Source organism: Acartia tonsa, chromosome 6, assembly GCF_053477335.1.
Source record: "Acartia tonsa isolate MP-2025a chromosome 6, ASM5347733v1, whole genome shotgun sequence".
NCBI classification, from domain to species: domain Eukaryota; kingdom Metazoa; phylum Arthropoda; class Copepoda; order Calanoida; family Acartiidae; genus Acartia; species Acartia tonsa.
The window spans coordinates 12354007-12381815 of record NC_137265.1 but is presented as its reverse complement, the minus strand read 5'-3'; the positions used below and the strand labels follow the sequence as shown (position 1 = coordinate 12381815).

The following is a 27809-nucleotide window of genomic DNA, read 5'->3' as shown; positions in this document are numbered from 1 at the left end:
TAAATGATGTTCTAAAATTGGTACTTGCTTACATGTGGTGAATGGAGCACCGAAAACCCCCCCCCCCCGCTTAATTTCGAAAAAAATCAAAAATAAGGGGGGGGTAGTTTTTAACCCCCCCCCCTTAATTTGAACAAAAATCGAAAATAAGGGGGGGGGTAGTTTTTAACCCCCCCCCCCCTTAATTTTGAAGAAACTAAAAAATAAGGGGGGGGAGTTTTTTTACCACGGGAAGCGCCGTAAATTCCAGTAAGGACAATGAAACCATGTAGACCACAGCTGAGGTAAGAGGCATGAGAGGGGGAGGAGGTAGGCAGTGATGGACATGGAGAAGTATATAAATATAAAGCAATTTAAACATTTAGATTCAGTATGTCTTCATAATTATAAGAGATATGTTGTCATCAATTATCGCGCCAAATTCCTTATACCTTTTAAAATTATCTAGAGAGGGACAGGGAAAGAGAGAGAGAGGAAAGGGGGGGGGGGTAGTATAAATATTCTAAATAAACTCAATAATGGATCAGTAAAATTGATTGTTTGATGGTAGTAGGTTACCAGAAAAATTGCCTGGAAACCCGCTTTTAAATAAAAATAGGGGAGGGTTGAAGAAGGCAGCATTTGTTGACTAAACAAGCTTTCCTTTAGCATGGATTTAATGAATATATAATTATACTAAAGTAACAGGATGTCTGTGTGTTTGTTTGTATCAAAGGATCTCGCTAACCGCTGAACTGATCGGGTTCTCATTAACAGGGTAGCTTCTCATAGGTCCCGGGAAGGTTTATAACTATATGGGGGAGGGTACCACCACCCTCCCAAGAGAAATAATAATAAATCGAAATTTTTATTTTAAATATAGAGACTCCTACGTAGCATTGCAAGACTTTTACGCAACATATCGTAGAAACTTGAACGCAACAAAAAACCAAACATTTAAAGTGCCACTTGAGGCTTCTAGGGGCGTAGCCGCTATTACTTTATATAATAGAATAGACTAGCATTTGCACCACAAGAATCAAGGGGCTCCGTAATGAAAGGAAAGAAAAAAAGCCTTAAACAATCTAAAACCTTTAACGTATTAAAAAAAAGCTTGAAACAAAGAGAACTGTAGACAATTTTTTTTAAAGATTACGTAAATTTTTATCGTTTTTAATTGCTTGCTTCCCTAGAGGTTACAAAGACTCAAAAGGGGAGGAGATGGCGCAATTTGAATTTTAAAATTCGCGCCATTGCTATAAGTACCGTATTGGGTGTTTTGTAGCGGACGGCTCACCTTGGCTTTTGTGGGGTCCGTACACTAGGTCTTGTTAATTTTATCCTTTACTGTGGGCTGATCATTTTATTTTTATCAGCTTTTTTATGTTTGTAGTCTGGAAATATGAGAGCAGTTTTATACACACGGTAATCCGGTTACAAATAACCTACAATAAAAAAGATAATATTAGTTGTAGGTTATGTACAATTTACTAGAGGGTGACCAAGTTGCAATTATAAAAGAAAAATAAAATAATAAAAAAGGAAATAAAAGAAATAAAAGCTAAAATACAATAGTAAAGGCAGGGTTAAAGTTAACTATATGTTTTGAGATGCTACACTTTATTGTAATCAACAAAGAATTCACTAATGTCTGTTGTAATTGTCTATTTAGGAATATGAGCAAAATTTACTTACATGGCTCCATCAGATTTAGATTTGATTCCAGGTTTGAATAGTACAGATCAATATCCCCAAGTGGCGTTGTTTGGGTTGGTGAAGGTTCCTTGTTAATGATCTTTTGAGTAATTTTGTTGTTGGTCTCAATAGGTTTTAATTTAGCTGATCTTGTTGTATCTCCTACAAAGAAAACAATTGTAAGAGTCATTCAAGTTAAACTTCTTTATTGTAAGTAGATTCCAAATATCATTGTTGAATATTTAATTAAATCTTTGAAACAAATAAAGGCCTTGGTAATAGAAAAGAGTATAATATTCTATACCTTTTTTATAGTGTGTTAAGCTGCCTCTTTACAGGCAGGGCACACTTCAGCTTGTTGTCCGCTTAAACAGAGCTTGTTTTCCGCTACTAGGCTTGAATGTCAGCTGGGGTCTTACTGGTTTTAGGGGTCTTTCCGGCTTTAGGGGTCTTTTTAGTCCATACAGGATCTCAGCTACTGATTTGAACAACCACCTAAAAAGAAATAGCATTATTTAAAGCTACATCTAGTGGTTGGGTTTATAATTTAAGGTTAAGTAAATTTAAGCTCAATATTCCAATGATTTCACTTTAATGTAGGTTAGACTTTAGAATAACCTTTGATTTAATTCATATGGGTTCATATTTTAATGTAGGTTTGACTTTATAATAGCATTTGATACTCGTTCGATAAAATGTAGGTTTGACTTTAGTGTAGCATTTGATACTCGTTTCGATAAACTGTAGTTTGAGTTTAGTATAGCATTTAATGTTCATTTCGATACAATGTAGTTTGACTTTAGTATAGCATTTGATACTAATTTCGATAACTAAATTTACCTCAAGGTGATTACAAAATTAATAATATAAAATGATTTACCTATTATGGCCACCCTTATAATTAAATATTACTTATTGATTCATTTACTTTACTTTCTGAAAAATATAAAAAGAATTTAATTTGCTTTGCTTTTTACTTTTGAGTTTAAGTGCATTTTTTACAATATATCCTATTTACAATTACATAAAAAGTTCATTTGCCAAACTGTTATTTTACGGCTTAATTTCAGGACAATTTTTCATAGATGAACTAGTAAAGAGAAGAAAAAGTTTAAGGAATAAAATGTAGACAATCCTTCAAAGAGGAACTAGTAAAGAGAAGTTGTAGATTTAATAAATAAAAATGTATATTTGAACTATTTTGGGTGGCTATGTGGAGTAGATTGAAGGCATTCTGTAGGCTGTATATTGGGATTTTTCTGTCTTACACTTTCACAAGTTCTCCTCTTAGTCCTTTCTCGAAGACAGTGTGCCTACACACACAAGTTGGTAAAAACCATATGCCTTATCTTCATATCTTTTCTCCATGGTCTCAACGTAAATCAGTCTCTCAACTAGCTTCGCCCCTTATCTTGAATCTTCGCCCCTTTTATTCATCTTAGTAATCTCGAAGGCAGTGTGCCTACACACACAAGTTGGTTAAAACCACATGCCTTATCTTCAAATCGTTACTCCATGGTTTCAGTGTCAAGCTCTCAACTGTGCCAAGGGTCTCCTAAAGAGTCACAATCAATATTTGTCCATTACACTCCCGGCGCGGAAAGGCAACAGTTGATACTGTGGTTACACTGGAACTTAGTTTGTTAGTTTGGGAAGTACTTTGTACTTTAGTTAAAACAGATAAAAATTCAAAGATTAGATCTTCAAACACAACAGGAATAAATGTATGCATTACAGGATGGTAGAGTTAGTTTCTCAGGTGATACTTCCATAGAAGGTCCATCTCCATCCCAGACTTAACTTGTTCACCGAAATCAAGGTCAGCTTCCACTTCTAGCACAGCAACATCACGGAGACTTCTGATAACAGAACTAGTGGTCTTAGACTGCCACAAGCGATACTCAATCTCCACTTTTCTAACAATATCATCCTTGGACTCAAACACACGTACAATTCGGCCTATGCGGAATATGCTTGACCCAAAAGCATTTGACAAATCTCTCAAAAACACTACTATCTGTCCTACCTTTGGCTGGTATGTAGTAGTATTCCACTTCTTGGATTTGGGAAAGAAGTCTGCTAGTCTGGCATTTTTAAATACTTGCCACCAAGCCTTCTCAATTTCTTCAATGGACTCCATCATCCTCCCAGGAGACTCAATAGTTAGGCGACCCATAGCAGCTCTTCCAGCGTTCCTACCCATCAGCAATCTGCTAGGGGTTAACAGATCTAGGCCATCAAGATTAGTATACCGATTACCAAGGCAATAAGGTAGATTGTTTATCTCAGCAGCGATGTAGCCCAAGGCAGTTTCAAACTGTAAGACTGAGAAACTTCTCCCTTTGAACACAGTGTTTATAATACCTTTTATTTCCTTGATAGATCTCTCAACCATACCATTCCAATTATGAGCACCAGGGGGAGCAATCTTAAAGGCAATGGCAGAACCAGTTTCAGCATTTAAACTCTTGGCAACATCAGCCACACAAATCCTGGCATCCTTTAAACCTTTGACTAGCTGGGATCCTGCATCAATTCTGATTTGTAGAGGTACACTGTAGCGATAAATATGCCGCTGTAGTGCCATCAGAAAATTGTCAGTGTCATAACCCACCATAACATACAGTCCAATTGCATTAGTAGCACAACACTTAATAGCAACACCCCAAGCTTGTGCAGTGTCAGTATTCCTGGTCCTTTTCTGGTGAACCTGGCATTTCATGTCAAAAGGACCAAACAAATCCAATTGGCAAACAGTGAAAGCAGGAGCAACGTTATACCTGGCAGAGTCAAGTTTTCCCATTTCAATTTGAATGGTCTTCAACTTATAACGTTGACAAAAATGACATTTAGTCTTGATCTCTGTTGCAAGTGATCTACCTCCAATAATGAAAGCATACTCAAAGCTTTTGAGCAGAGTAGAGACGGCCCCTCCATGATGAGTATGCTTCTCATGACAGGTTCTCATGATACAATAAGCAACTGGGCTATTACGGTCAATCACAGGAACAGCAAATGACAGTCTTGTCAAGTCAAGTGCTGCATCAGCAAGGTCAGCTTCAGCACCAGCCAGAATACGGCCAGTGTAAATGAATATACCATCCTTCATTTGACCTAGAGCATCAAGCCTTTTCCAATCATTGAATTCAAAGAGCTCCTTAGTTGTTTTCTTGAAAAGATAGATTTTAGCCCGCTCTATGTCTGCTTCATCAACATGTACAGTATTAGCTTTGTCATGAATCAGATTATCAGTTAATGGTCTTTTATTCTTAAACTTATCACAGGCAATAAAGATGATTGCAAGTCTCCGCAGCAAGTGATTCCAGTGAAATCTCATTGGGTCCACTAGAAAGTCACTTAGATCAGCTCTCAACATGACCTTGTTGGAGAAAGCCAGAAGGGTTAACCCAGGCGCCCCTGAATTTCGTATTTCTTGCAATGCAAGTCTCTGTTCCTCATGATCCATTGATATTTCACCCAAAGATTTTAGGGGCATATCCTCTACACAGTTTTTCATCCAGGCTTTTCCAAGTTGCCACTCAGAATCAGGAGCGACCATGGAAGCATCAGCAGTACGTGTCCCAATGTCAGCAGGATTTAACCCAGATTCGATGTGATGCCAATCATCAACATTGCAAAGTCTTCGGATGTCAATCACCATGTTTCGTACGGAAGTCTGAAGAGGGCGGGAATCACAATTCATCCAGTATAATGCAATTACACTGTCAGTAGCAAAGATAACTTGCTTGACACAATCACCAAAATCTCGTTTGACTAATGTAGCAAGGACACAACCCATGTTACAGGCTTTTAGCTCAGCTTTAGGAATAGTAAGTTTAGTGACCAGTTTGGACTTACTAATCACAAGGTTACACACTTTTCCACCAGAATTCAAATCCATTTGAGCGTAAACAGTGGCAACAGCAATGGATTGGCTAGCATCTGTAAGGACAAGTAGAGTTACACCATTGGAAGTGTTTACATCATGATTGAAAACACTTCGGGGGACCTTTAGATCTGATAGCAGCTGCATCTGGTTAAGGTTATGGACCCAAGTGTCAAGCATGTCAGCAGGTAGTGCATCGTCCCAATCAACCTTTAGCTTACAGATCTCACTCAAATCAAGTTTTATTCTACCAAAGACACCATTACATATTCCAAGAGGATCAAAAAGTACAGCAACACGACCAGTAATGATACGCTTGGTAAATCTGTGTTTTAGGCTCTCAGCAATGTTTCCGTCTATAAGAGGTGGCAGCTTACCCCTTTTAGGCTTACCAAGGTACAATGGCTTGATATCAGGACCTACAAGATCCTCATAAGGTGCCCACTTGTATCCAAGAAGGCCACAGTTGACTCCATCTATTGTAACCTTTTCATTTGGTACTTGGCCACTCTTAGTAATAGCTTTAACCTCCATTGTACCGTACTCCAAAGTTCTTTCCAAACAATCACCAGCATCATCTCTAATAGACTCATTCTCAAAACTAGCAACAATATCATCAACATACTTTTTCTTCCTGAGAGTTTCAGCCCCAGATTTAAGATCAGGCTCAGTCTGTTCTGCAACATCAGCAACAAGATTAAATCCTTCAGCAGTAAGTTGGCCAGCTGGTTTAACACCATAGATCAATGTCCTGATAACCATTTCAATTGTTTCACCATCAATAAAAAGGAAGTCTTTCCAAACCATTTTTTGGTATTTATAAAATTCAGGTTTCAATTTGATGGTATTGTAAGCCATTCTAATATCAGCTGATAAGGCAGCCTTACCTTTTCTAAACTGAATCAAGAGGTGAAGAAGGTCTGCAAGCTTGGAGTCACCCTTAGCTAAGCAATCATTTAGGCTATAACCAGTTTTAGTTCTGGAGCTGGCATCAAACACCAGGCGACAAGGGGTACTAATGCTTGAGCTAGAAAAAACTGCTCTCCAAGGAATCCAGTACCCAGGTTTATCTGCTAGAACTCTTTCAGCCTCTGGTAATTCATCCAGTTTTACAATATGGCCATTGTCCACCAGTTTTTGAAAGCTTTTAAGAATCTCATCTCTAATATCATCATCTTTAGCAGCCAGTTTCACTTGAGTCTGAAGAATCTTAACTGCAACATGTTTGTTTTCAGTCAGATGGGTGTTTGGATCCTTGACAAAGGGCAACTCAGTCATTACAACCTTAGAGGGGTCATAGGATACACAATTTTTGATCTGATAATTTTCCTGCTCCTCCTTCAGTGATGTCTCCTCAAGGTTCTCTCCATCTTTGCAAGGATTGCAACGCCTACACTTGATGCAACGATAGCCAAGTTCAGATCCTATCTCATCCAATAATTGGAACTCTTGAACTTGCCGTCCAGCACTAACAGCATAAATGGCAGACACAACCGCACGATCTTCATCAACAAGAGGGTTTTCTAGTAACTCCCCACAATCACAAAACAGAGACCAATGGGCAGGTGGCTCCATTTTAAGCGGCTCCTCATGAATTGGTCCCAAGTTATTCCATAGCGAGTCACACTGAACTCTGTAGGCTTTACACTCAGAGGACAGGTAGGCTCCAGGTCCCATGAAGCTACAAGCATCAGCAATATTTTGCCAAAGATGATGGGGCCCAGCAAGAACAGCTTGATTTCCATTATATCCCTTGAGTATGGCTTGCCGGATCTCTAATCCACCAGGTAAGGAAAACAGAAGCTTAGGGTGGTATTTATTAAACTTGATACCCACCATAATATCAACATCCTTATTACCAATCTTGTCCTCAATGGTAGGTAGAACACCATTGGGATTCAACTTAATGTATTCAGCAGTAATGTCATCATAGACCTTCCTTAGTGGCCAGTTAGGAAAGGAGCAACTAACATTCTCCATTCTTAATCCTGTAAAGGTGGCCATCCTCTGCTTACCCTTCTCAGACTTTCCATCAAGGGGGAGCCAAAATTTCTCTTCTCCATAGGGGATGCTTATTTCAGCACCAGCTGCAACTTGGAGGGTAGTGGGTCCATGACGAACAGTCACAGTGTCAAGAGCAGCGTAGGCATTGTTGCTAAGACCAGATGACCAACATCCAGTGTCGTAAAAAACAAGAAGTTTTTCATTGTTCTTTCCAGCAACATATTGTAGTTGATAGATAGGGCAGTCTTTAACTTCAGGTTCAAACACAATATTTGTTGGATCACGACCATTTAGATAAACAGCTTCATCTATAGCATCAGTCTCTGGAGTACTGGGGTTTGAAGACATGTAGCAAGCAAGGAAAAATTTTGCATCACACTCAAGTTTACTACGGTCTAGTGTTTTGACAAATTCTAGCTCAAGCTTTTTATTTTCTTCTTGGTGAAACGGGCAGATGGTCAAGTGGTTCTTACGGATATCATCTTTCTCTGCACAACGATCAACTTTACATACCCATTTATCATCACAATTTTTTAAGTGAGCTTTGAGCCATGAACTTCTATTGTCCATGTCAAGACCAGCATCAGTTCTTAGACATCTATAGCATGCTTTCATTTTCATAATTTTTCTCCATCTCTTTTTTACTGGAGTCTCCTGGAAATCTCTACAATAAGCAAGGCTTGTGTGGCTAGAATCACAGAACTTACATTTAATGGACTTGGCTTCCGAGGAATTGGAAAGAATAGCTGCAGTCCCAAGATCACCAACTTGATGAGATGATTCACCGGCACAATCATCAGAATCCTCAGATACCTCATCAAGGTCAAAGTACTCCTCAAGATCATCCTCAGCTGGCATGACAGAGTATTTCTTGTTGGCTCCAATCTTTTTTGCATCCTTAGGTGTCTCTTTACTTCGGTCAACAGGTTTATTTCCTTTGATGCCATCTAGCAGCTCCCTGTAGGAGCTGAAACTTGTAGCTGCCATGTAATCAATGTCGCAGTTAGTATCGATAGCAATATCTTCTAGAAAGCCAAGCATGGCCTCAAGAGTGTAGGATCTGGTAAGGACAAGATCAGGCTTAACTCGCATTTCATCCCGTATTGCCTTTTTAAAGTCATCATGATCCTTTGGGAGCATAATCTTTTGCAAGATCCCAACTATGTTGGTGCTTTCAAACATCATAGTCAATCCATGGTTCTGGGCCAATTCAGTTAAAGCTTTTATTTTTTGTGTCACATTAAAAACCCAGTTCCGCTTTTCTACAATCTTATCTGGGCATTTACCACATCCTTTTATATCCTGGAGTTTGTTCATAAACACCATAGTAGGTTTACCAAAATGAGATCTCAACAGGTGCATGGCAACATCATAAGAGTTAGTATTAGCAACACACTCCTTGGCTGGGGTCTTTAGACAGTCATTTCTCAACTTTAAAAGCTTCTGGGCAGAGGACAATGCACCAGTCTGGTTGAAGTATTCATCAAGCCTCTGGGAGAATGTAAAATAATCTGGTTCTTCAGAGAAGTTCCCAGAGAATACAGGTGCCTCTACAGAGATATTTTTGGCAGTGTCGATCATCCCAGGTAATATTCCCAGGGATCCATGAAGGTTGTCAAGTCTCTTTCTAGTTTCCCTTTTCGACTTGTAGAGAGAAATGCTCAATCCATCAAGAACTTCAATAGAGACATGATCATTAGCAGTTGAAGCGCTTCTACTGATATCATCAATTTGTCGGCTGCATTCTTGCATAGATTCACAGTTTACTTTAAAGGTATTTTCTAGACCTTTCAGTTCCATGGCAGAAGTGATAGCTTGCAAACGCATTTCAGTAAACTTGGAGTTAACATCAAGCACACATTGCCGCAATGGTGGTAACAATCTTGTAACACGCTGGGCACATATGAGGGATTGCTGGTTCCTAGCTTCATTAACACCAGCTTGTAGCTGAGGTACAGGTTGATCAATAGCCTGTCTCCTATCTAGGTCCTCATTTTGCTTGACTTGGACATAGATGAGCTTGATCTTGTTGGTGTAATGAGTGCAATAAGTAGTAGCCTTAATCCGCTTTGCTTCAGTAAACTCATCATGGGGCTCAGCAGCAAACATAGCAATAGCATCAACCAAAGATTTTCTCAACTCAGTGGCGTCTTTCTGGAGGTCGCGCAACTCATCAGCTGGTGTATTAGGAGGCTCAACATTATCAAATATGAGGTCAAATGAGGTAACAGCCCTCTCAAAGTCGGTCAATGCCTTTTTCTGGGCAACAGAAATTCTTGCCATTTTAGGCTTGATGGTGATTACACTCGCGGCTGATTCAGGTCTTTCTTCTTCACTGTCACTGAGCACAATATCAAGAGGAGGAAGATTATTTAAAACAGTAGCAGTAGGTAATTGGAATTGATCTAGAACTCCATCCTCAATGTATATATCATCTTCATTCACATCTTCCCCATCAGTTGATAATTCAGGAAGAGCTTCATCTATAAAATCAGTTTCATCAGCATTATCATCATTAACATGAGCCTCAATAGAAGTTTTGAGTCTCGGCCTCAAGCTTCCCCTTCCGATAAGGGGTGGGGGGTCAGATGGAGTAATTCGCTTAGAGGGTTCAGCTGCACTAAAAGCTGTTATCAAGCTGCTCTGGCTTTGATTAGCAGTTGTGGAGGCAGTATGATTTAGTTCTTCATACACACTATTTTCTTCCCAAGGCGCATCTGGATCCTGTAACGTTCCACGGTCCCTTGGGTCGGAATCTTCACCGGTTGTGAACACAGAAAGCTGATTGTCGTGGCTTTCTCTTGTACTATTCATGTATACCACAGGTAGAAGGTTATTTGTAACTGTAGCGGACGGCTCACCTTGGCTTTTGTGGGGTCCGTACACTAGGTCTTGTTAATTTTATCCTTTACTGTGGGCTGATCATTTTATTTTTATCAGCTTTTTTATGTTTGTAGTCTGGAAATATGAGAGCAGTTTTATACACACGGTAATCCGGTTACAAATAACCTACAATAAAAAAGATAATATTAGTTGTAGGTTATGTACAATTTACTAGAGGGTGACCAAGTTGCAATTATAAAAGAAAAATAAAATAATAAAAAAGGAAATAAAAGAAATAAAAGCTAAAATACAATAGTAAAGGCAGGGTTAAAGTTAACTATATGTTTTGAGATGCTACACTTTATTGTAATCAACAAAGAATTCACTAATGTCTGTTGTAATTGTCTATTTAGGAATATGAGCAAAATTTACTTACATGGCTCCATCAGATTTAGATTTGATTCCAGGTTTGAATAGTACAGATCAATATCCCCAAGTGGCGTTGTTTGGGTTGGTGAAGGTTCCTTGTTAATGATCTTTTGAGTAATTTTGTTGTTGGTCTCAATAGGTTTTAATTTAGCTGATCTTGTTGTATCTCCTACAAAGAAAACAATTGTAAGAGTCATTCAAGTTAAACTTCTTTATTGTAAGTAGATTCCAAATATCATTGTTGAATATTTAATTAAATCTTTGAAACAAATAAAGGCCTTGGTAATAGAAAAGAGTATAATAATCTATACCTTTTTTATAGTGTGTTAAGCTGCCCCTTTACAGGCAGGGCACACTTCAGCTTGTTGTCCGCTTAAACAGAGCTTGTTTTCCGCTACTAGGCTTGAATGTCAGCTGGGGTCTTACTGGTTTTAGGGGTCTTTCCGGCTTTAGGGGTCTTTTTAGTCCATACAGGATCTCAGCTACTGATTTGAACAACCACCTAAAAAGAAATAGCATTATTTAAAGCTACATCTAGTGGTTGGGTTTATAATTTAAGGTTAAGTAAATTTAAGCTCAATATTCCAATGATTTCACTTTAATGTAGGTTAGACTTTAGAATAACCTTTGATTTAATTCATATGGGTTCATATTTTAATGTAGGTTTGACTTTATAATAGCATTTGATACTCGTTCGATAAAATGTAGGTTTGACTTTAGTGTAGCATTTGATACTCGTTTCGATAAACTGTAGTTTGAGTTTAGTATAGCATTTAATGTTCATTTCGATACAATGTAGTTTGACTTTAGTATAGCATTTGATACTAATTTCGATAACTAAATTTACCTCAAGGTGATTACAAAATTAATAATATAAAATGATTTACCTATTATGGCCACCCTTATAATTAAATATTACTTATTGATTCATTTACTTTACTTTCTGAAAAATATAAAAAGAATTTAATTTGCTTTGCTTTTTACTTTTGAGTTTAAGTGCATTTTTTACAATATATCCTATTTACAATTACATAAAAAGTTCATTTGCCAAACTGTTATTTTACGGCTTAATTTCAGGACAATTTTTCATAGATGAACTAGTAAAGAGAAGAAAAAGTTTAAGGAATAAAATGTAGACAATCCTTCAAAGAGGAACTAGTAAAGAGAAGTTGTAGATTTAATAAATAAAAATGTATATTTGAACTATTTTGGGTGGCTATGTGGAGTAGATTGAAGGCATTCTGTAGGCTGTATATTGGGATTTTTCTGTCTTACACTTTCACAAGTTCTCCTCTTAGTCCTTTCTCGAAGACAGTGTGCCTACACACACAAGTTGGTAAAAACCATATGCCTTATCTTCATATCTTTTCTCCATGGTCTCAACGTAAATCAGTCTCACAACTAGCTTCGCCCCTTATCTTGAATCTTCGCCCCTTTTATTCATCTTAGTAATCTCGAAGGCAGTGTGCCTACACACACAAGTTGGTTAAAACCACATGCCTTATCTTCAAATCGTTACTCCATGGTTTCAGTGTCAAGCTCTCAACTGTGCCAAGGGTCTCCTAAAGAGTCACAATCAATATTTGTCCATTACATGTTTGTCTTTTAGAATGTAGGATTAACCAATAAACATTGTTGAATTTTAAAGGTTATGAGGTTAGAGATAGGATCGAAATTTTGGCGCGAATTTGAATCAAGTGTATGTTCAGTTTTATTTTAACTAGCGATTAAAATCATAAAATAGGAACTCGGGGAGGGCATAGCATAATTTGAATTTAAAAACTCTCGCCATAGGTGTTTGTGAGTGCTTTAGAGTACAGGATACCATTATTGAAATTTTAAATTTTAATAGAAGTAATGAATTTTTTTTTGCAAAGAAAAAGTTACTTACATGGTTTCTCTAAAATCAATTATCTACAAAGTCCAATTATGCCCTTTTAACAGAATTCTGTATTTACTTCATTTTTCAATAAGTATATACCTATACAATTTTGTTTATACTTTTTATGAAATTAATATTCTGCTTAGGTGTTAAATTTTGACATTATTTAAGTGTTCAAGTTCGTTGGTTCTACCAATTTCTGAGTTTTTAGCTTCAGATAAAGAAAGCCTTACTACTTTATATAATACTAGAGGCTACGCCCCTAGAGGCCTCTAGGGGCACGTAATGATTGTAATATGTTGTGTTCAAGTCTCTATGTAAAATATTGATTTTTTTTTATTTCTTTTGGGAGTGTGGTGGACGGTGGTACCATTAGCCAAATTAATTATAAACCTTAACGGGACCTATGAGAAGCACCCCTGTTAAGGAGAACCAATCGGTTCAGCAGTTAGTGAGACCCTTTGGTACAAACACACAAACACAGACATCCTTTTACTTTATTATAATAGAATAGAACAATTTCTGTCAATTTGTCTTTCTGAAGCTTAAGACCCCCCCAAGGAAAAAAATATTTTTTTTCTCATATTCGGTGGATAGGAACCGGTTCTTATCCAAAGGAAAAATTATGTCTAGCATCATATTATATCCAGCTTTCTACGAATATAAAAATGTACAATAATAAGATTAAAACCAGTTTCTTTAGCCCGTGCCTTTGGCACCTCAGGGCTAAAAAAACTGATTGCATCTTCTAATTGTACATTCTATATCCGCGAAAAGCTGTTTATAATACGATGAAAGAAATAACTATTATAAATTTAAAATTTTTGTCAAATCTTACACATATGACCCTGAGTGGCTTTAGACTATTTTGATCTTAGATTTAAATCTTGGAATATTTTAGACTATTTTTTGTTTATAGCTGAAGATATCAGAAAATGTTGGTTTGATTTGGTTGTACTTAGTAGTGAAGCTCTATAAAAGTCTTAAATGTTTATGGGCTAAATAACTGCTATCCAACTCCATAAAATTTAAAGATTCTTTAGTACTCTCGTTATAATTGTGTGACCTTCCTAAATTTTATTTATGTATTTTGGGGCCATTTGCTAGGTCAACCTATTTTCATCAAGTAAAAAAGCGTACTGTTCTATCTTAAATCATTTTCAAATATTTATACCCTACCCCCTCCCCAGCCTCTGTCTCAGTTTCCCTCCCCTTCTCTTGATGTTTAATGTTGTATGATATTTTACGCAACAATAAATTAGAACATCCCTCTTAAGGTCTTGATGCCTGACTGAGTGTTAATTTTAATTAACGAATATTTATAGTAATCTATGTACTACCCCCCATTCCTCTCACACTTTCCCTACAGCTCTATGAATGTGTTTAAAAAGAAAATGGAATTTCGCGCCATCATTGCTGTAAACATTCCTCCTAAGGTCTTGATGCCTGACTGAATGTAAATTTCTAATTAACAAATATTTATAGTAATCTATGTACTACCCCCCCCCCTTCCTCTCACTCTTTCTCTACAGCTCTATGCATGTTTTTAAAAAGAATGTAATTTCGCGCCATCCTTGCTGAAAACATCCCTCTTAAGGTCTTGATGCCTGACTGAATGTTTATTTCTAATTAACGAATATTTATAGTAATCTATGTACTATCCCCCCCCCCCCCCCTTCCTCTCACTCTTTCCCTACAGCTCTATACATGTTTTTAAAAAGAATGGAATTTCGCGCCATCATTGCAGAACACATCCTCTTTGATATGTCTAAGAATGACTGATTATAAATCTTAAATCACACAATATTTATAAGCTATATCCCACCCCATTTTTGCCTACCCCCTCCCATCTCATGCCTCTTACCTCAGCTGTTGTCTACATTGGTTCAATTGTCCTTACTGGAATTTGTGGCGCTTTCCGTGGTAAAAAAAACTACCCCCCCCTTATTTTTGATTTTAGTCAAAATTAAGGGGGGGGGTTAAAAACTACCCCCCCCCCCTTATTTTCGCTTTTTGTTCAAAATTAAGGGGGGGGGTTAAAAACTACCCCCCCCTTATTTTTGATTTTTTTCGAAATTAAGCGGGGGGGGGGGGGGGGGTTTCGGTGCTCCGGTCTTCACATGTAAGCAAGCACCCTAAAATTCTTAAGATTGATAAATGTAAAAAGAACTTAGAGGATTTGTGCTTCTTTTTAAAATTCTAATATCGGATATGCTCCTAGTGTTTAGAAGCTCCTCTATATTTTAAGTGTGAAAAGGGGTTAAAACATAGCCTAAAACCATCAAAAGACTTAAGTTTTCTTAATACAGGCTAAAACCTTTCAAGTGAGCTAATTGAATCTTCCCTAAAATTTATAAATCAATCGGGTGGGAATGGTTAGCGAGATCTTAACAGACACACACAAAAAAGCTTACTTTTGAGGAAGGGGGAGTTGAATCCAAAAACCATTTTTTAAAATTAGATTTGAAAGATATCGTTCCACTACGGTGACTTTGTATTAAAGATTGCTGGGTAACTCATGGACATAATATTGCTTGTCTAGGACTACGTTGACGCGGCTGTAAAGCAGGCCGTGCAAATCCACTTGACAGCTGACGAAGGGGACGTGCTTATTTTCATGCCTGGCCAGGAAGATATTGAGGTCACCTGTGATACTATTAAAGAAAGATTAGGTAAGCTTTTTAATATGTTTTGTTGTTTGTAAAATATTTATTTTATGTAATTTAATTATTTTTGCTCGATAACTAAGTTATTCTATTTGGAAAGCTGTAATAAATCATACAATTCTACAGTTCATTGACATATTTTTGGTCAAAATACATTCTTCTCTTAACAGTTTTTATAACACAAATTATCTTACATTAATGTATTATGTTGTACTGTTCTTTTTCATTGTTCATGTACTGTTCAGTGCTGTAATTCTCACGGATATAATTGTCCTTGTTTAAATGTAATTAAGATCATATTCTAGACGAGGTTGACGAAGCCCCTGGCCTCGCGGTTCTACCCATCTTCTCACAGCTGCCCTCCGACCTGCAGGCCAAGATCTTCCAGAAGGCGCCGGACGGGGTGCGGAAGTGTGTGGTGGCCACCAACATTGCCGAGACCTCCCTGACCCTGGATGGTATCAAGTATGTTGTGGACTCCGGGTACTGCAAGATGAAGGTCTTCAATCCTAGGATAGGTAACATATTTATATTTTTTTCAGTAAGTAGCAAAGCTACTCAAAAATTAGAAATATCCTGTCGTCAGTCTGCAAGAAACAGATTAGGGAAAACGTGAATTTCTCAGCGGTCTTTCAGCCTAGACTGCTAAAAATAAATTTGTTTTAAAATGATATTTAATTTGTTTGCAGGTATGGATGCCCTTCAAATTTTCCCAGTGTCACAGGCCAACGCCCGCCAGAGGTCAGGTAGAGCTGGCAGGACCGGTCCTGGTCTCTGTTACAGGCTTTATACAGAGAGACAGTTCAGGTAAGCTTAGTTTGTATCCTGTCCACTAGAGGTCAGGTATATTTGTCCACCAGAGATCAGGCAGAACTGTCCACAAGAAGTCAGGTAGAGTTATTCGCCAGAGGTCAGGTAGAGCTGGCAGGACAGGCCCAGGTCTCTGCTACAGGCTCTAAACAGAGAGACAGTTCAGGTAGGCTTAAATTGTATCCTGTCCACCAGAGGTCATGGGCTACATATAGTTTATGTAAGAAACAACACCTGAGCCCCCCCTCCACTCCCCCTCCTAGCATTTCAAGGCACCATAGTGTTTGAAATGCACGTTATTGTGTTTTAAATGTATGCGATTTCATACTATTTTGATATAAATGTATGCTATTTTATACTATTTAATTTGTTTTAAATGCTTGCGATTTCATACTATTTTATGATATTTTTATATACTATTGCATACTATTCACTTTTTTCCTGCATACTATTTTGAAGAAACAAAAGTCTGTGGTCAGCCTGTACTTAAATTTAAATAAATTAAAGTTGCTTTCTTTAGCTTTATATGCATCATAGCAATAAGTTTATTTAAGATAAAATCAAGAAGTTTGGATATTAAATTTGCATAATTAGGGATTTTACAAGGGAAAGAGGGGCAATGGACTGTAAATAATACTACCTTCATTTTCTAATCACATCGACCTAAGACATTAAATTTGTAATTTGGATTTTGTGATACAAAATAGCAGTTTCTAAACTGTTCACCAATAATTTGCTCAATGATTTTTCTGTCTAGGGAGGACCTGTTAACAACAACCGTACCTGAGATCCAGCGGACCAACCTGGCCAATGTTGTCCTGCTGCTCAAGTCCCTGGGCGTGGAGAACCTGCTCCAGTTCCACTTCATGGACCCGCCCCCGGAGGACAACATCCTCAACTCAATGTTCCAGCTTTGGATCCTAGGGGCTCTGGACAACACAGGTAAACATTACTGTAACTTTTTCAGGGATCTTAAGGGATAATATATTGGACCATAAATTGATGTAGATCCCTAATTACTCCTTCTGGAGATGATATTATTGGTGGTTGAAATGTTTGGACATTACTAGTTTGGAATTTTGATTGGTTGGTTCCCATCAAATAGTTTCCAATTTTTTATTAATTTTAATCTACATTAGGAGTAATTTTGTTTATCCTCATAGTGGATTTATCTCATTTTATCATTTATAACTTAAAAATATTTTCATTAAAGGGGGGGGGGGGGCGAAAGTGACACTTTTTGAAACCAAAACTAAAAGTCAAAGGAACTCAACTAAAAAAAGAGTTACAGGTCTGATATTTTGCATGACAGTTGCTTTATAGGGGTAAAATATGGAACTGTGAAGAAACGGCGTCGCAACCGCCGAAAACCGCCGAGAAAAGGCAAACAAAATTTCGGCGGGAAACGGCGGTTTTCGGCGGTTGCGCCGCCGTTTCTTCACAGTTCAATATTTTACCCCTATAAAGCAACTGCCATGCAAAATGTCAGACCTGTAACTCTTTTTTTAGTTGAGTTCCTTTGTTGACTTTTAGTTTTGGTTTCAAAAAGTGTCACTTTCGCCCCCCCCCCCTTTCTTTAATTGCTAAAAACTAATTCTTGGTTGTAACTTTAGGCCAGCTGACAGACCTTGGTAGGAAGATGGTTGAGTTTCCCTTGGACCCCAGCTTGTCAAAAATGTTAATTATCAGGGATTAAGCATTATCATTATTATCATTTTATTTTATTAATCTGCTTAGTATCTAAGCTACTCTATAGTTCACTTTTTAAGTCCGTAACACTAAGTGGAAAATGTTATTTTCTTGTCTGCTATTAAAAAATAAAAAGGTGAAGCTACTTAAGTTCACATAGGCCCCTTCATGGTTTTGGACTATTTTACAGCCATTCTCACCGCAGTTGATTGTTACTAATATAATGCTTGACTAGTGAGGAGATGCGATGTTCTCTGGATATATTGATAATAGTTTCTATGTTGAGTGTCCCCTCCATATTCTTCAGACCAAAGGGAAGGGAGGAGGACAGTGATGCCCAGAGAGAAAAATTTCAGGTAATCATTGTTAGGTCAAAATGTATTGTTTTCTATATCTTATTGTATATACAATTTCTATAGCATTATGCTTTATTAGCAATCCTATTCCGTAACTCACCCTTTCTGTCGGTCCGTCTAAATGTAAGAGGGAAAGTTTATTTCTTGACTGCTATTTTAAGATAGACAGCTAAATCAGAGATAAATGCGGAGATGGCATAAAAAAAAACACGTGGTTTAAATCAAGTGTTTTAAACCAAAAAAACAAGCTTAAAAAAACCAAGGTGAGATGGTTTAAATGGTTTTTTAAAAAATATTTATACAAAGGCCTATCTTTCCAGTTATATCTTTTTATTAAGTTTGTTTGGGGGTGGGGGTGAAAAAGGGGCGGATGAAAAAAAGAGGGGGGGGGCAGGCCTATAATTTGGATATTATTCAAAAAAACCTGGTTTTTATTAAAAAAAAAAACGGTTTAAACCAAAAAAAACCAACTGGTTTGTTCTTTTTTAAAAAAAAACCTGAGGTGGGTTCTTAAAAAACCTTACCCCACTGAACTTTGGAACACTCGTTTGGAACACTCAATTGCTCCCATGTATTCCCATTTTTTTGGAACATCAAATGGGGTAAATGTGATTCTCATTCTTAAAAAAAAATCAATTGAGAAAAAAAAGTGGAGGCAAAATAATGTTCCAAAGAGTGTTCCCTAGTTCAGTGGATTAAGTTAGGTAGCCATAATTAAATTTGGAATATTTTTTTTTAATTTAGAGATTTTTCAAATATCTAAATTAATCATGAAAAACATGTCTAAAACAACAAATACCAACAGAGACAAAAAAAATTAAAATTTTTATTCAAATAAAACTTGGCACCCCATTTTGTCGCCATTTTGTATAGGCATTTACCTAAAATGAGAAGACAATTTTTCTCAGCAATTTGTTCCCTTTTATAAGAGCGATTTTTTTTGGAGTCAATTGTAAGCAGTTAATTCCTTTTACTTTGATTTATTAGTTTTAATTTTAAAAAAAATTACAATGTGAAGCTTGGGATTTTTTGTCAAGTAATTTTTTGTCCCAAAAATAGTGGTCCAGTGAGGATAATTTATCCCCACTCAAAAAAATCATTTTGGAACATTATAACCAGTGGGGTAAAAGTTTTTTAAGAATCAATATTACCAAATTTTTTATTTGCCCCACTGGTTATAATGTTCCAAAATGATATTAGTGGGGTAAATGTTTTTTAAGAACCCACCTCTGGTTTTTTTTCCATCTCTGGATAAATGGCTTTTTTTTCTCAAGATTTCGCTGACATCTTCTGGTGAAATTACTTTTCTCCTTTACTTTCTGCAGGAAGTGTCAAAGGTTCAGTTTTGTCAATTTGAATTTAGATTTTAAAAGCAACCAAAAATAGATGGTTCAGGATAAGATAGAGCTAATTATGGAAAGTGCCTACCTATCATTTTAAATTATCACTTAAATTATCTTCTTTTTCATCAAGGTACCTGAATCTGATCATCTAACCTTGTTGAATGTTTACCATCAGTGGAAGGCCAACGGCTACAGTGCTCAGTGGTGTGCTGATCATTTCATTCATAGCAAGGCTATGCGTAAGGTCAGTGTCTAAAATATAGTAACATATATTAAAGTCAGAAAGAGAGTATACAATGACCAGGGTGGGGAAAAACCCAGGGTTTTTTAAAAAAGCCCAACCCAACCCGTAAAAACCCTTAAAACCCTGGGTTTTTATGGGTTTTTTAGGGTTTTATTGGGTTTTTTCATTTAGGAGTCAAATACATTGGATATATTGATGAAATATTAATGTTTATGTTGTTGTAGGTAAAAGGTAAGCAACATTTCGCAATAAACAAGATAGATAATGAAGAAAGCTGGCATTCCGATCAATTATGGTGCACAAAATATTCTATTAAGGGGGAGGGGAGGTTAAAAGCTTCCAAACATGGAACCTACTCTTCTATTCTTAAGCTGTCAACACCCCCCCCCCCTCTCCCAGAAATTATTAAGGTCTTTTCCTTTTTATATCCCCTTAATAAAACCCTCTGCACGCCACTGTAACTATTTCTTTTCATAAATTGTTATGATTTAGTTCAAAAATCAATCATGATTATGTAATTTACACAATTTATATATCATCAATTTAGTAGCAAAGCGTTTTCTGAAATTAAGTTTTGAGAGAAAGTAATTTCATAAACATTTGAACAATAAGTAGAGCATCATTTATATAATTACTTCATATTTTTTTATGTTTTTTAGGTAAAATTTGCTTTTAAATGTTATTAGATCCTAGTCTTTGAGTAAATAGAGGTTTAATTTGTAAATTTTAACGTGAAATTTCAATGTTTTTTCAAAAACCCAAAAAACCTTGGGTTTTTTTTCAATGGGTTTTATAAAAAACCCTGGGTGGGTTTTTTTGGGTGGGTTTTTTGTATGCCCACCCTGACAATGACATTAGGCTGTTTATTACACTTGTCCCCAAAGTATTATAATAATGTTTTCCTTTTAGTTGGCTCAAAGGTTTTGGGGACTTTAAGTGAATTTTGATTGGTTGGTTGAGTGTCCAAACGTTTTAACCACTAATTGTAATCTACTAATAATTATGTGTATAATCATTTGGGATGTACATCAATTTATCGGCCATTGTCCTATCCTTTGAGATCCCTGTATAAAAGTACAGTATTCAGATTTCACTAACCGATAGGTAAATATGATTTTATATCAGGGGTGAATATTCTGCACAAGAAATTTTTTATTTTTTCCCCTCCTAGTTTTTTCCAACAAGGAAGGAAATAAAATGGAAAAATATTTTCAAAACTCTTTATTTTATTCATATTATCCCCCCTCCCACATATTCTTTTAGTTTTTTTCACCAAAAAGGTGAGAAAATGGAAAAAATGCTTTCAGTTCTCTTAATTTTTACATTTTTTCCCCCAACCATATATTTTTATCCCTCCCCCCCCCCCCCTCAGCATGGTCAAATTTGAAAATATACACCTCTGTTTTATATTGAAGCTTTTTTAGGCCTTGGAATGTTTTAACTATTTTTCCGAAGATTAGGTACATCCTAAAAGACTGTCTTCTATTGTTTACTATTATTTAATCTAAGGTTCGTGAGGTTAGAGCCCAGTTGAAAGAAATCATGGAGAATCAAAAGATGGAAATGTTGAGTGTGGGAACGGATTGGGACGTCATTAGGAAATGTATTTGCGCGGCATTCTTCCATCAAGCCGCCAGACTCAGGTAATTGTTTAATTGATTGATTGCTTTCAACAGGCTCAGATAATTGATTGATTGATTGCTATCAGGCAAATTAGGATGTCATTAGGAACTTGGAAGTGTATTTTTGCTATTACAGAAACTTTCAACCCAAATTGAATTTCCATTTCTTTCCCCTATTTATAAAGTAAAAATAGGTGGGTATTTCCTTATACTTCATTTATTTCTTTTTCGTTCATTGTTCTATACGTGTATATATTCTTTATGTCACCAATGCAATGGGAGAGAGATAGGATAATATTTTCAAATTTAACACTTTGTATGCTTCAGGGGTATCGGTGAGTATGTAAACGCGCGCAACGGCATGCCAGCCAACCTTCACCCTACGTCGGCGCTGTTTGGCATGGGCTTCACCGCCGACTACGTGGTGTACCACGAGCTGGTGATGACCACGAAGGAGTACATGCACACGGCCACGGCTGTGGACGGCTACTGGCTGGCAGAACTGGGGCCTATGTTTTACAGGTAATGTAGATTTTTTAGTTGTGAAACATTGAAATTATTTAATATTTTCAAATCGCGGCTATGCCACTGGCATTCAAAGACTTATATTCTAAAATGAAATGGCTTAAACCATTCTATTATTTGCCTTCAAAACAAACTTTTCTTGTTATTAATGCATACAAATCCTCAAGTTTTTTATGAAAAGGTATTAACTTTCTTAATATTTTAGTGTAAAAGTGAAGGGAACCATGTCTTCAGCTACTAGAAAAGAAGCTCTTACCCAAATCAACAGTATGGAGGTAATGACGCATGGATGGAAAACTGAAAGATAAAATGTTCTTTTTATCCTTCGTAGATGCAATTTTCGATTTCTGACTGTATATGTAATATGTATGCTAGTTTCTCTTCCCTATTGGTACTTATCCTCTCATTTTCCCCTTGTCTTCTCTATTTCTCCTTTCTTTTCCTATATTCCTCTTCTTTTCTTCTCAATTCTTCCCCTTTTGTCCCCTTTTCTTCCTCTTTTCTCCCACTATGCTCCATTTTCACCCTTTTACTATTATTATATTCCGGAAAAAAGATACCTAACTATGTATGTATATTTCAAATTTTAACTGTAATTGTACAATTTTTAGTGATAGTAACAAATTGACGAGTACAAGATAGTTGAGCTTAGTACACCTTTTTTAGTACATGGTAATAGTATTTACTACTAACTAATCAAGTATATTTTTAAAAAGAAGGAAAACTTATGACCTAAAATTCAAAAGGGGACTATCCACGAACAAGAGCAAGTGATTCTAAGCACATTCAAGCATTGATCCATAGTATTTTTTTAGTGAACATACTAGGTTTATGTTTGATATTTGGTTTATCGACTAAAAAGTTAGGTTTCACCATGGTTTTATAGGAAAAAACTTTGAAATGTAAAGCATTTTTTAAAGCAATATCGTCAAATGCTTTGTTGAGTTCGAAGGACAAAATAAAATAACACGGCAGAAAAGCATCAAATGTTGTAAATTGCAAAAGTACATTAACCCTTTTTCTAAATATATATTTTTAATCACAATAATATACTTTTGTGTCAAAGCTTTTAAACAACAGTTTGAACTCATAAAAACATTTGATGATATTGCACCAAACAAGCCTTAACATTTCAAAGATTTTTTCATATAAAACCATGGTGAAACCTAACTTTTTAGTCGATAAAGCAAATATTAAACATAAACCTAGAATATTCACTAAAAAAATACTATGGATCAATGCTTGAAGGTGCTTAGAATCCCTTGCTCTTGTTCGTGGATAGTCCCCTTTTATGGTAAAAAAGTCATGAATCTTCTTGTATAAAATATTATTTTTATCATAGGATGAAATGAAGAAGGCACAAGAACAGATGAAAGAGAAAGAGCAGGAAAAAGAAAGGAAAAGAGAAAGGGAGAGAAATAGACAAGCTATATCTACCCCGGGCAGTACGGCAACCCCTAGAAGAACACCCAAAAGTTTTGGATTTTAAATAGTTATATTGACCCACCTGAAGTAGGGGACAATTGACAGTAAATCATACAAGCCCCCAAAGTCTATAAACCCTTAGTTCATTTAAAAACTTTTGGGGCCTTTATTGAATCATGATTAGGTTGTACAAATTGCATCAAAATGAAATTTTGTTTTTATTATTTTAATTTTGGGGTACCTACATTGATTTATCGGCCATTGTCCCATCCTTCAAGAATAACTTTGTGTTGATAACATTAATTTTTATTTCAAAGTTTTTCTTTAAACTTGAAAAAGGATTTTTAAAAATTTGTTAAGAAACATTTTAAAAATGTTCTAAAATTATTTTTTTAAATTGATAGGTAATTTGTTAAAATGTGGATCATATAAATATACAAGATTATGATATTTTAAAAATTACTATTGTTGAATATAAATATACAATATATTCAATACTTACACCTGTAATTCATACAGACTAAAATATTCTGTAGATATTTTTTAGTATTCATTATTTTTAAGTAGAAATTAAATTAATTTCAGATTTTGATAAAACAAAAAAATGCCGTTGCCAGCTAAAAAGGCATTTTTAGCTGAGGATTTTAAACTTGAAACAAGTAAAGATGTGTTGCAAGCAGAAGAGAAACCTTTGCATATCTATTATTGTCTGTGTGGTCAGGTAGGTCATCATTGTTGGGACAAAATGTGTTTTTGAGCATCATAAAAAAAATATAAACACGTTTGTTGGCTTAGAATTTTGTACTTTGATTAGTTTGTTCAAACTGGCAGTGCTTTAACAATAAATATATAATTATTTATGCATAATCCAGACAACTACCTTGCCCAAGTGGCGGAAACTCTTTTCGTCTGCTATTAGCATGCTTTTCATACTTTTGTAGGACTTGGCTTTGTTTATATAATAATTTCCGACGTTATAATATTAGCTTATTTCAAAGATCCAATACAAAAATGGGATAGGATCCTCACTTTGTGGGCAGTGTTATGATATAGCTCATGCCCCCTCCATTCTTTTACAAACTTTCAAAACAATAATTTTAATGTACTTCAATGTATCGCCCATTGTCTTATCCCTTAGGTTCAAATTTTTGTTTTTATTGTTGTTCTTTGTTTAGATGGCAGTAATTCTGGACAGAAAGCTGGAAGCTTTACCTTTGCGTCCAGGTGACTAATTTCATACTAGCGGCGGCGTTTGCAGCATTTAAGACAGAGAGAGAGGGGACAATGGGCTAGTCCTCAAAGTTTTATAATAACGTTTTCTTATTCGTTAGCTAACCAACTTTGGGTACTTTAGTGAATTTTGATTTAGGTTGAGTGTCTTAACTTTTCATCCATTAATTGTAATATAAAAAAAGGTGTAATTTTGTATATCATCATTGGGGATGTACATTAATTTATACGCCATTGTCTTATCCCTTTAGATCTCTGATTTAAAGGCTTTGAATGTAAAAGATAAAATAACAGATAGTTGTCTTGTTATTGTATGTATCAATGTAAAAATAAACAGTAATTGACTGTCAGAAAGGTGCAGTGTAGAAAATGAATAATATTTCCTTTAATTTAGTTTAATCACTTTGTCTATAATTAAGTCGGTCGTCCGTCAGTCCGTTCTATAGTTCTATAGGGGGAAATATGATTTTCTCGGCTTCTAGTTAAGATATACTGCTATTTTTTTGTGTTCAGTACACAACTTACTTGACCTGTCGGTCTGTAGTTTAATTTTTGTAAGCTTTGTCACTTATGTATTTTTTCATTCTTGTTTTTATAGGAGATGGAGCTCGAGTAATAGATGGAAAGAAACATGCACACAAAATTAAACTAGAATTTGATGAAGTTGTTTATATTAAAAAATTCAAAGGAATTGAAAAACAGCACAGGTGAGAAAATGTTTAAAATAGGTGTATTAAAAAAATACAAATAATCATAAGTTTTTAGTAGCGAAGCTACTCTGTAATTTACTTTGTCTCTCCCTCCGTAAGTCTGTAACGCCATTTTCATCTGTAATTTTTCCTTTTATTACAACTTAACATCTTCTCTTTAACTCACTTTTACCGTTTGACCATTCGTGATTTTTTTGTTTTTTGCTACTTTCTTATGTGTATGTTGTCCTCCTTGTTTTCTTATGTATAAGGTGACAATTCAAAAAATGGGAAATTATATTTATTAGTCGCGTTACTGCTCTGTAACTAGGGACTTCACATTCCAAAGTGTGTTTTTATGAAAACATATCAAATTAACCGTTTTTCTTTGTTTCTTGACTGATTTAAAAATAAATGATAAATGCAAGGTTTAAAATCATATACTTAAAAACCCTAACAAATAATATATATTATATGTGGTTCATGGTGATTTATTGTCATTATTTCTTCTAATTTTTAGGTATAAATGTCAAGGTTGTGGCCTCCAGATCTTTTATAGACACATACCAGATAGGGACATCACTTTTATATTTAAGGTTAGTAAATAAAGATAAATAAATGTAACACACCTTTGATAATAAACAAAATAACCACCTTCTTTAAATTAAAATTATTAACTGAAAAGTTTCGACATTGTGAATTTGGACCAACCAATCAAAATTGACTAAGTCCTTAATTTTTTAAGCTAACGAATGAGAGAACGTTTTTATAAAAATTATTTCCCAGTGTAATTTGGACCATTTAAATTCCCGTAATCTAGCCTTATTACTGACCAATATAATTGGATGAAATGTAAAATAAATGTTATTTCGTACAAGAATTTGCACACGTTTTAAACAATAATATGGCAGGATTCTTCCTTTATTGTGTTCTTATAGGTTTAATTACTGAGTAGGGATCTAAGTGTACTAATTTTATTTGTAGGGAGCAGTTCGGGAATCTACCGCTGGCATATCCCAGAAAGACATCTACTCCCAAGTTGCCCAGGAGGCCCCCAAAAAGAGAATGGTTACCAAAAATTTCCGAACAATGGGAAAATATTCCAGTGTTACTGTCAGTACTGTCAGGTTAGTTTTGCTGGCGTTTTCCCTTTAAGTGCTTAGTCGAGATGTGACCACCACCCCGTCCCCTTATTTTGAAATAAATTAAAGATTTATTTGTGTGTGTTTGTTGTTTGCTTTGTTAAGGTTAGGTTAAGTTAGGTAATATTTGTAACATTGCAGCCCCACCTACCTATTTTCAATTTTTGTAAAAATAAGGGGGTTGCTCGCTATGCGTGACTTTCAGATAAAGAAAGAACCTATTCACATTCTTTTTATTTGATAATTTTTTCCAGTATGGCTTCGAAATACATTAGGTAATATCCGCTGGTTCAGAACCGGTAATGCTGAAAAATTATGTATAACATCGTATTATAGACAGCTTTCCACGAATTTTAAAATAAAAATTATAAATTCGGCCTTCGGCTAACCAAACTTGCTTTAATCTTTTAGATATTTCATTTTAATATCCGCGGAAACCTGTCTATAATACGATGCAATAAATAACTATTCTTATTTTTTTAAATGTTCTCTTGTTTTTGCTGTGCATCAAATTGTCTTTGTTTAGTGACGACGAAGATGAGCTGGAGGACAAGGAGATAGCAGAGAACTACGCCCTCAACGCCAAGATCATTAACAAACAGCTGGACAGGAAGGGCATCATGCGCAGGAAGGGAGACGGCGAGGGCGGCAGCGGCGGGCCGCCGCAAAAATCCGCGAAACGCGGAACACTTATTGATCAGTGATCTATTTATTGACTGTTATACTTTCTTTTATAATGTAGGAAATTTTCACTGAGCCTGTCAAAATTATTCATTGATTACCTACTTTATCTCAACTTAGGGCTGCACTCTTAGCATCTAAGGGTTCTGTATTAAGACGGGACTTATTTGAAGCTTCTTTTAAATGGAAACTCATTTGGTTGTTTGGTTATTGAGATCTTAACAGAAAGACAAAAAGCTCATAACTTTATATAATAGGATTATTGTAATTTTAATGAACTTAGTGAAAAATTTCCTCCTCATATATTATTTTTCTCAGTGATTCTTGTTGTGTAAATAGTTTTGTTAAGATGCACTTGTTACTTGTAAAATACTAGCGGCTTCGCCCCTAGCCTCTAGAGGTTTTTAACCAAGAGGTTATTTAAAAAAATGTAGTACATGTTGTGCAGCACCAAATAGTTGGTGTTTCATCATCTGCATCAAAAAAAATGGGGAGGGATTTATTTTTTATTTTTGGGGGGATTGGAGGTTCCCACGCCCCGAGAAAATAGCCTAAAACCACCACAGGACCAGTAGGTATATTCCCTGAAGAGTAGAATCCGATCGGTTCAGTGGTTACCGAGATCTTAAGGGAGGGACAGACAGACGGACAGACATCAAGGTACTTTGTATTTTAGATAGGTCTATATG

The 27809-nt window shown here is 35.9% G+C and overlaps 3 protein-coding genes and 1 long non-coding RNA gene across 5 annotated transcripts in view; 2 read left to right on the top strand and 2 right to left on the bottom strand.

Annotated features, from left to right (window-relative positions):
* Prp16 (ATP-dependent RNA helicase l(1)G0007) overlaps positions 1–23564 on the top strand; it is a 53148-nt gene extending 29584 nt beyond the window's left edge. Inside the window, exons 18-28 of the mRNA XM_080163523.1 lie at positions 15241–15370; positions 15670–15882; positions 16054–16171; positions 16932–17116; positions 17788–17860; positions 18096–18219; positions 19693–19806; positions 21316–21449; positions 21756–21950; positions 22159–22228; positions 23296–23564. Of these exons, the coding sequence (XP_080019649.1) occupies positions 15241–15370; positions 15670–15882; positions 16054–16171; positions 16932–17116; positions 17788–17860; positions 18096–18219; positions 19693–19806; positions 21316–21449; positions 21756–21950; positions 22159–22228; positions 23296–23442 (1503 nt within the window). The 3' untranslated portion in view covers positions 23443–23564. The remainder of the gene's footprint in view (positions 1–15240; positions 15371–15669; positions 15883–16053; positions 16172–16931; positions 17117–17787; positions 17861–18095; positions 18220–19692; positions 19807–21315; positions 21450–21755; positions 21951–22158; positions 22229–23295) is intronic.
* LOC145321872 (uncharacterized) lies at positions 1261–4527 on the bottom strand. 2 transcript variants are annotated; one of them, XM_080163515.1, is made up of 2 exons: positions 1675–4527; positions 1261–1424 (listed from the first exon to the last, which is right to left on the bottom strand). In XM_080163515.1, the coding sequence occupies exon 1, from the start codon at positions 4475–4477 to the stop codon at positions 3422–3424; it is 1056 nt and encodes a 351-aa protein (XP_080019641.1). In that variant the 5' UTR covers positions 4478–4527; the 3' UTR covers positions 1261–1424; positions 1675–3421. The 2 variants fall into 2 exon arrangements, with proteins under 2 accessions (XP_080019641.1, XP_080019640.1); XM_080163514.1 differs by lacking the exon at positions 1261–1424 and having other exon boundaries at positions 1566–2169; positions 2555–4527.
* Positions 10459–11112, bottom strand: LOC145321871 (uncharacterized). The gene is made up of 2 exons (XR_013880437.1): positions 10824–11112; positions 10459–10573 (listed from the first exon to the last, which is right to left on the bottom strand). It is a non-coding gene; the product is annotated as an uncharacterized LOC145321871 (long non-coding RNA).
* Positions 23565–23923: 359 nt separating the features above from the next.
* Positions 23924–27177, top strand: LOC145321879 (STING ER exit protein). Its single transcript, XM_080163522.1, has 6 exons — positions 23924–24099; positions 24554–24602; positions 25207–25315; positions 25818–25893; positions 26282–26424; positions 26966–27177. Exons 1-6 carry the CDS (start codon positions 23983–23985, stop codon positions 27141–27143), a joined length of 672 nt encoding a protein of 223 aa, XP_080019648.1. The 5' UTR covers positions 23924–23982; the 3' UTR covers positions 27144–27177.
* The last annotated feature ends 632 nt before the right edge of the window (positions 27178–27809 follow it).

What these genes read in the sequence shown, in the direction of transcription:
- LOC145321872 (XM_080163515.1), bottom strand. Translation starts at nt 4,477, where the DNA reads ATGGGAAAACTTGACTCTGCCAGGTATAACGTTGCTCCTGCTTTCACT.
- LOC145321879 (XM_080163522.1), top strand. Translation starts at nt 23,983, where the DNA reads ATGCCGTTGCCAGCTAAAAAGGCATTTTTAGCTGAGGATTTTAAACTT. An exon ending in ATTATTGTCTGTGTGGTCAG is followed by an intron (nt 24,100 to 24,553) that starts GTAGGTCATCAT and finishes TTCTTTGTTTAG; the next exon opens with ATGGCAGTAATTCTGGACAG. An exon ending in GTTACTGTCAGTACTGTCAG is followed by an intron (nt 26,425 to 26,965) that starts GTTAGTTTTGCT and finishes GTCTTTGTTTAG; the next exon opens with TGACGACGAAGATGAGCTGG.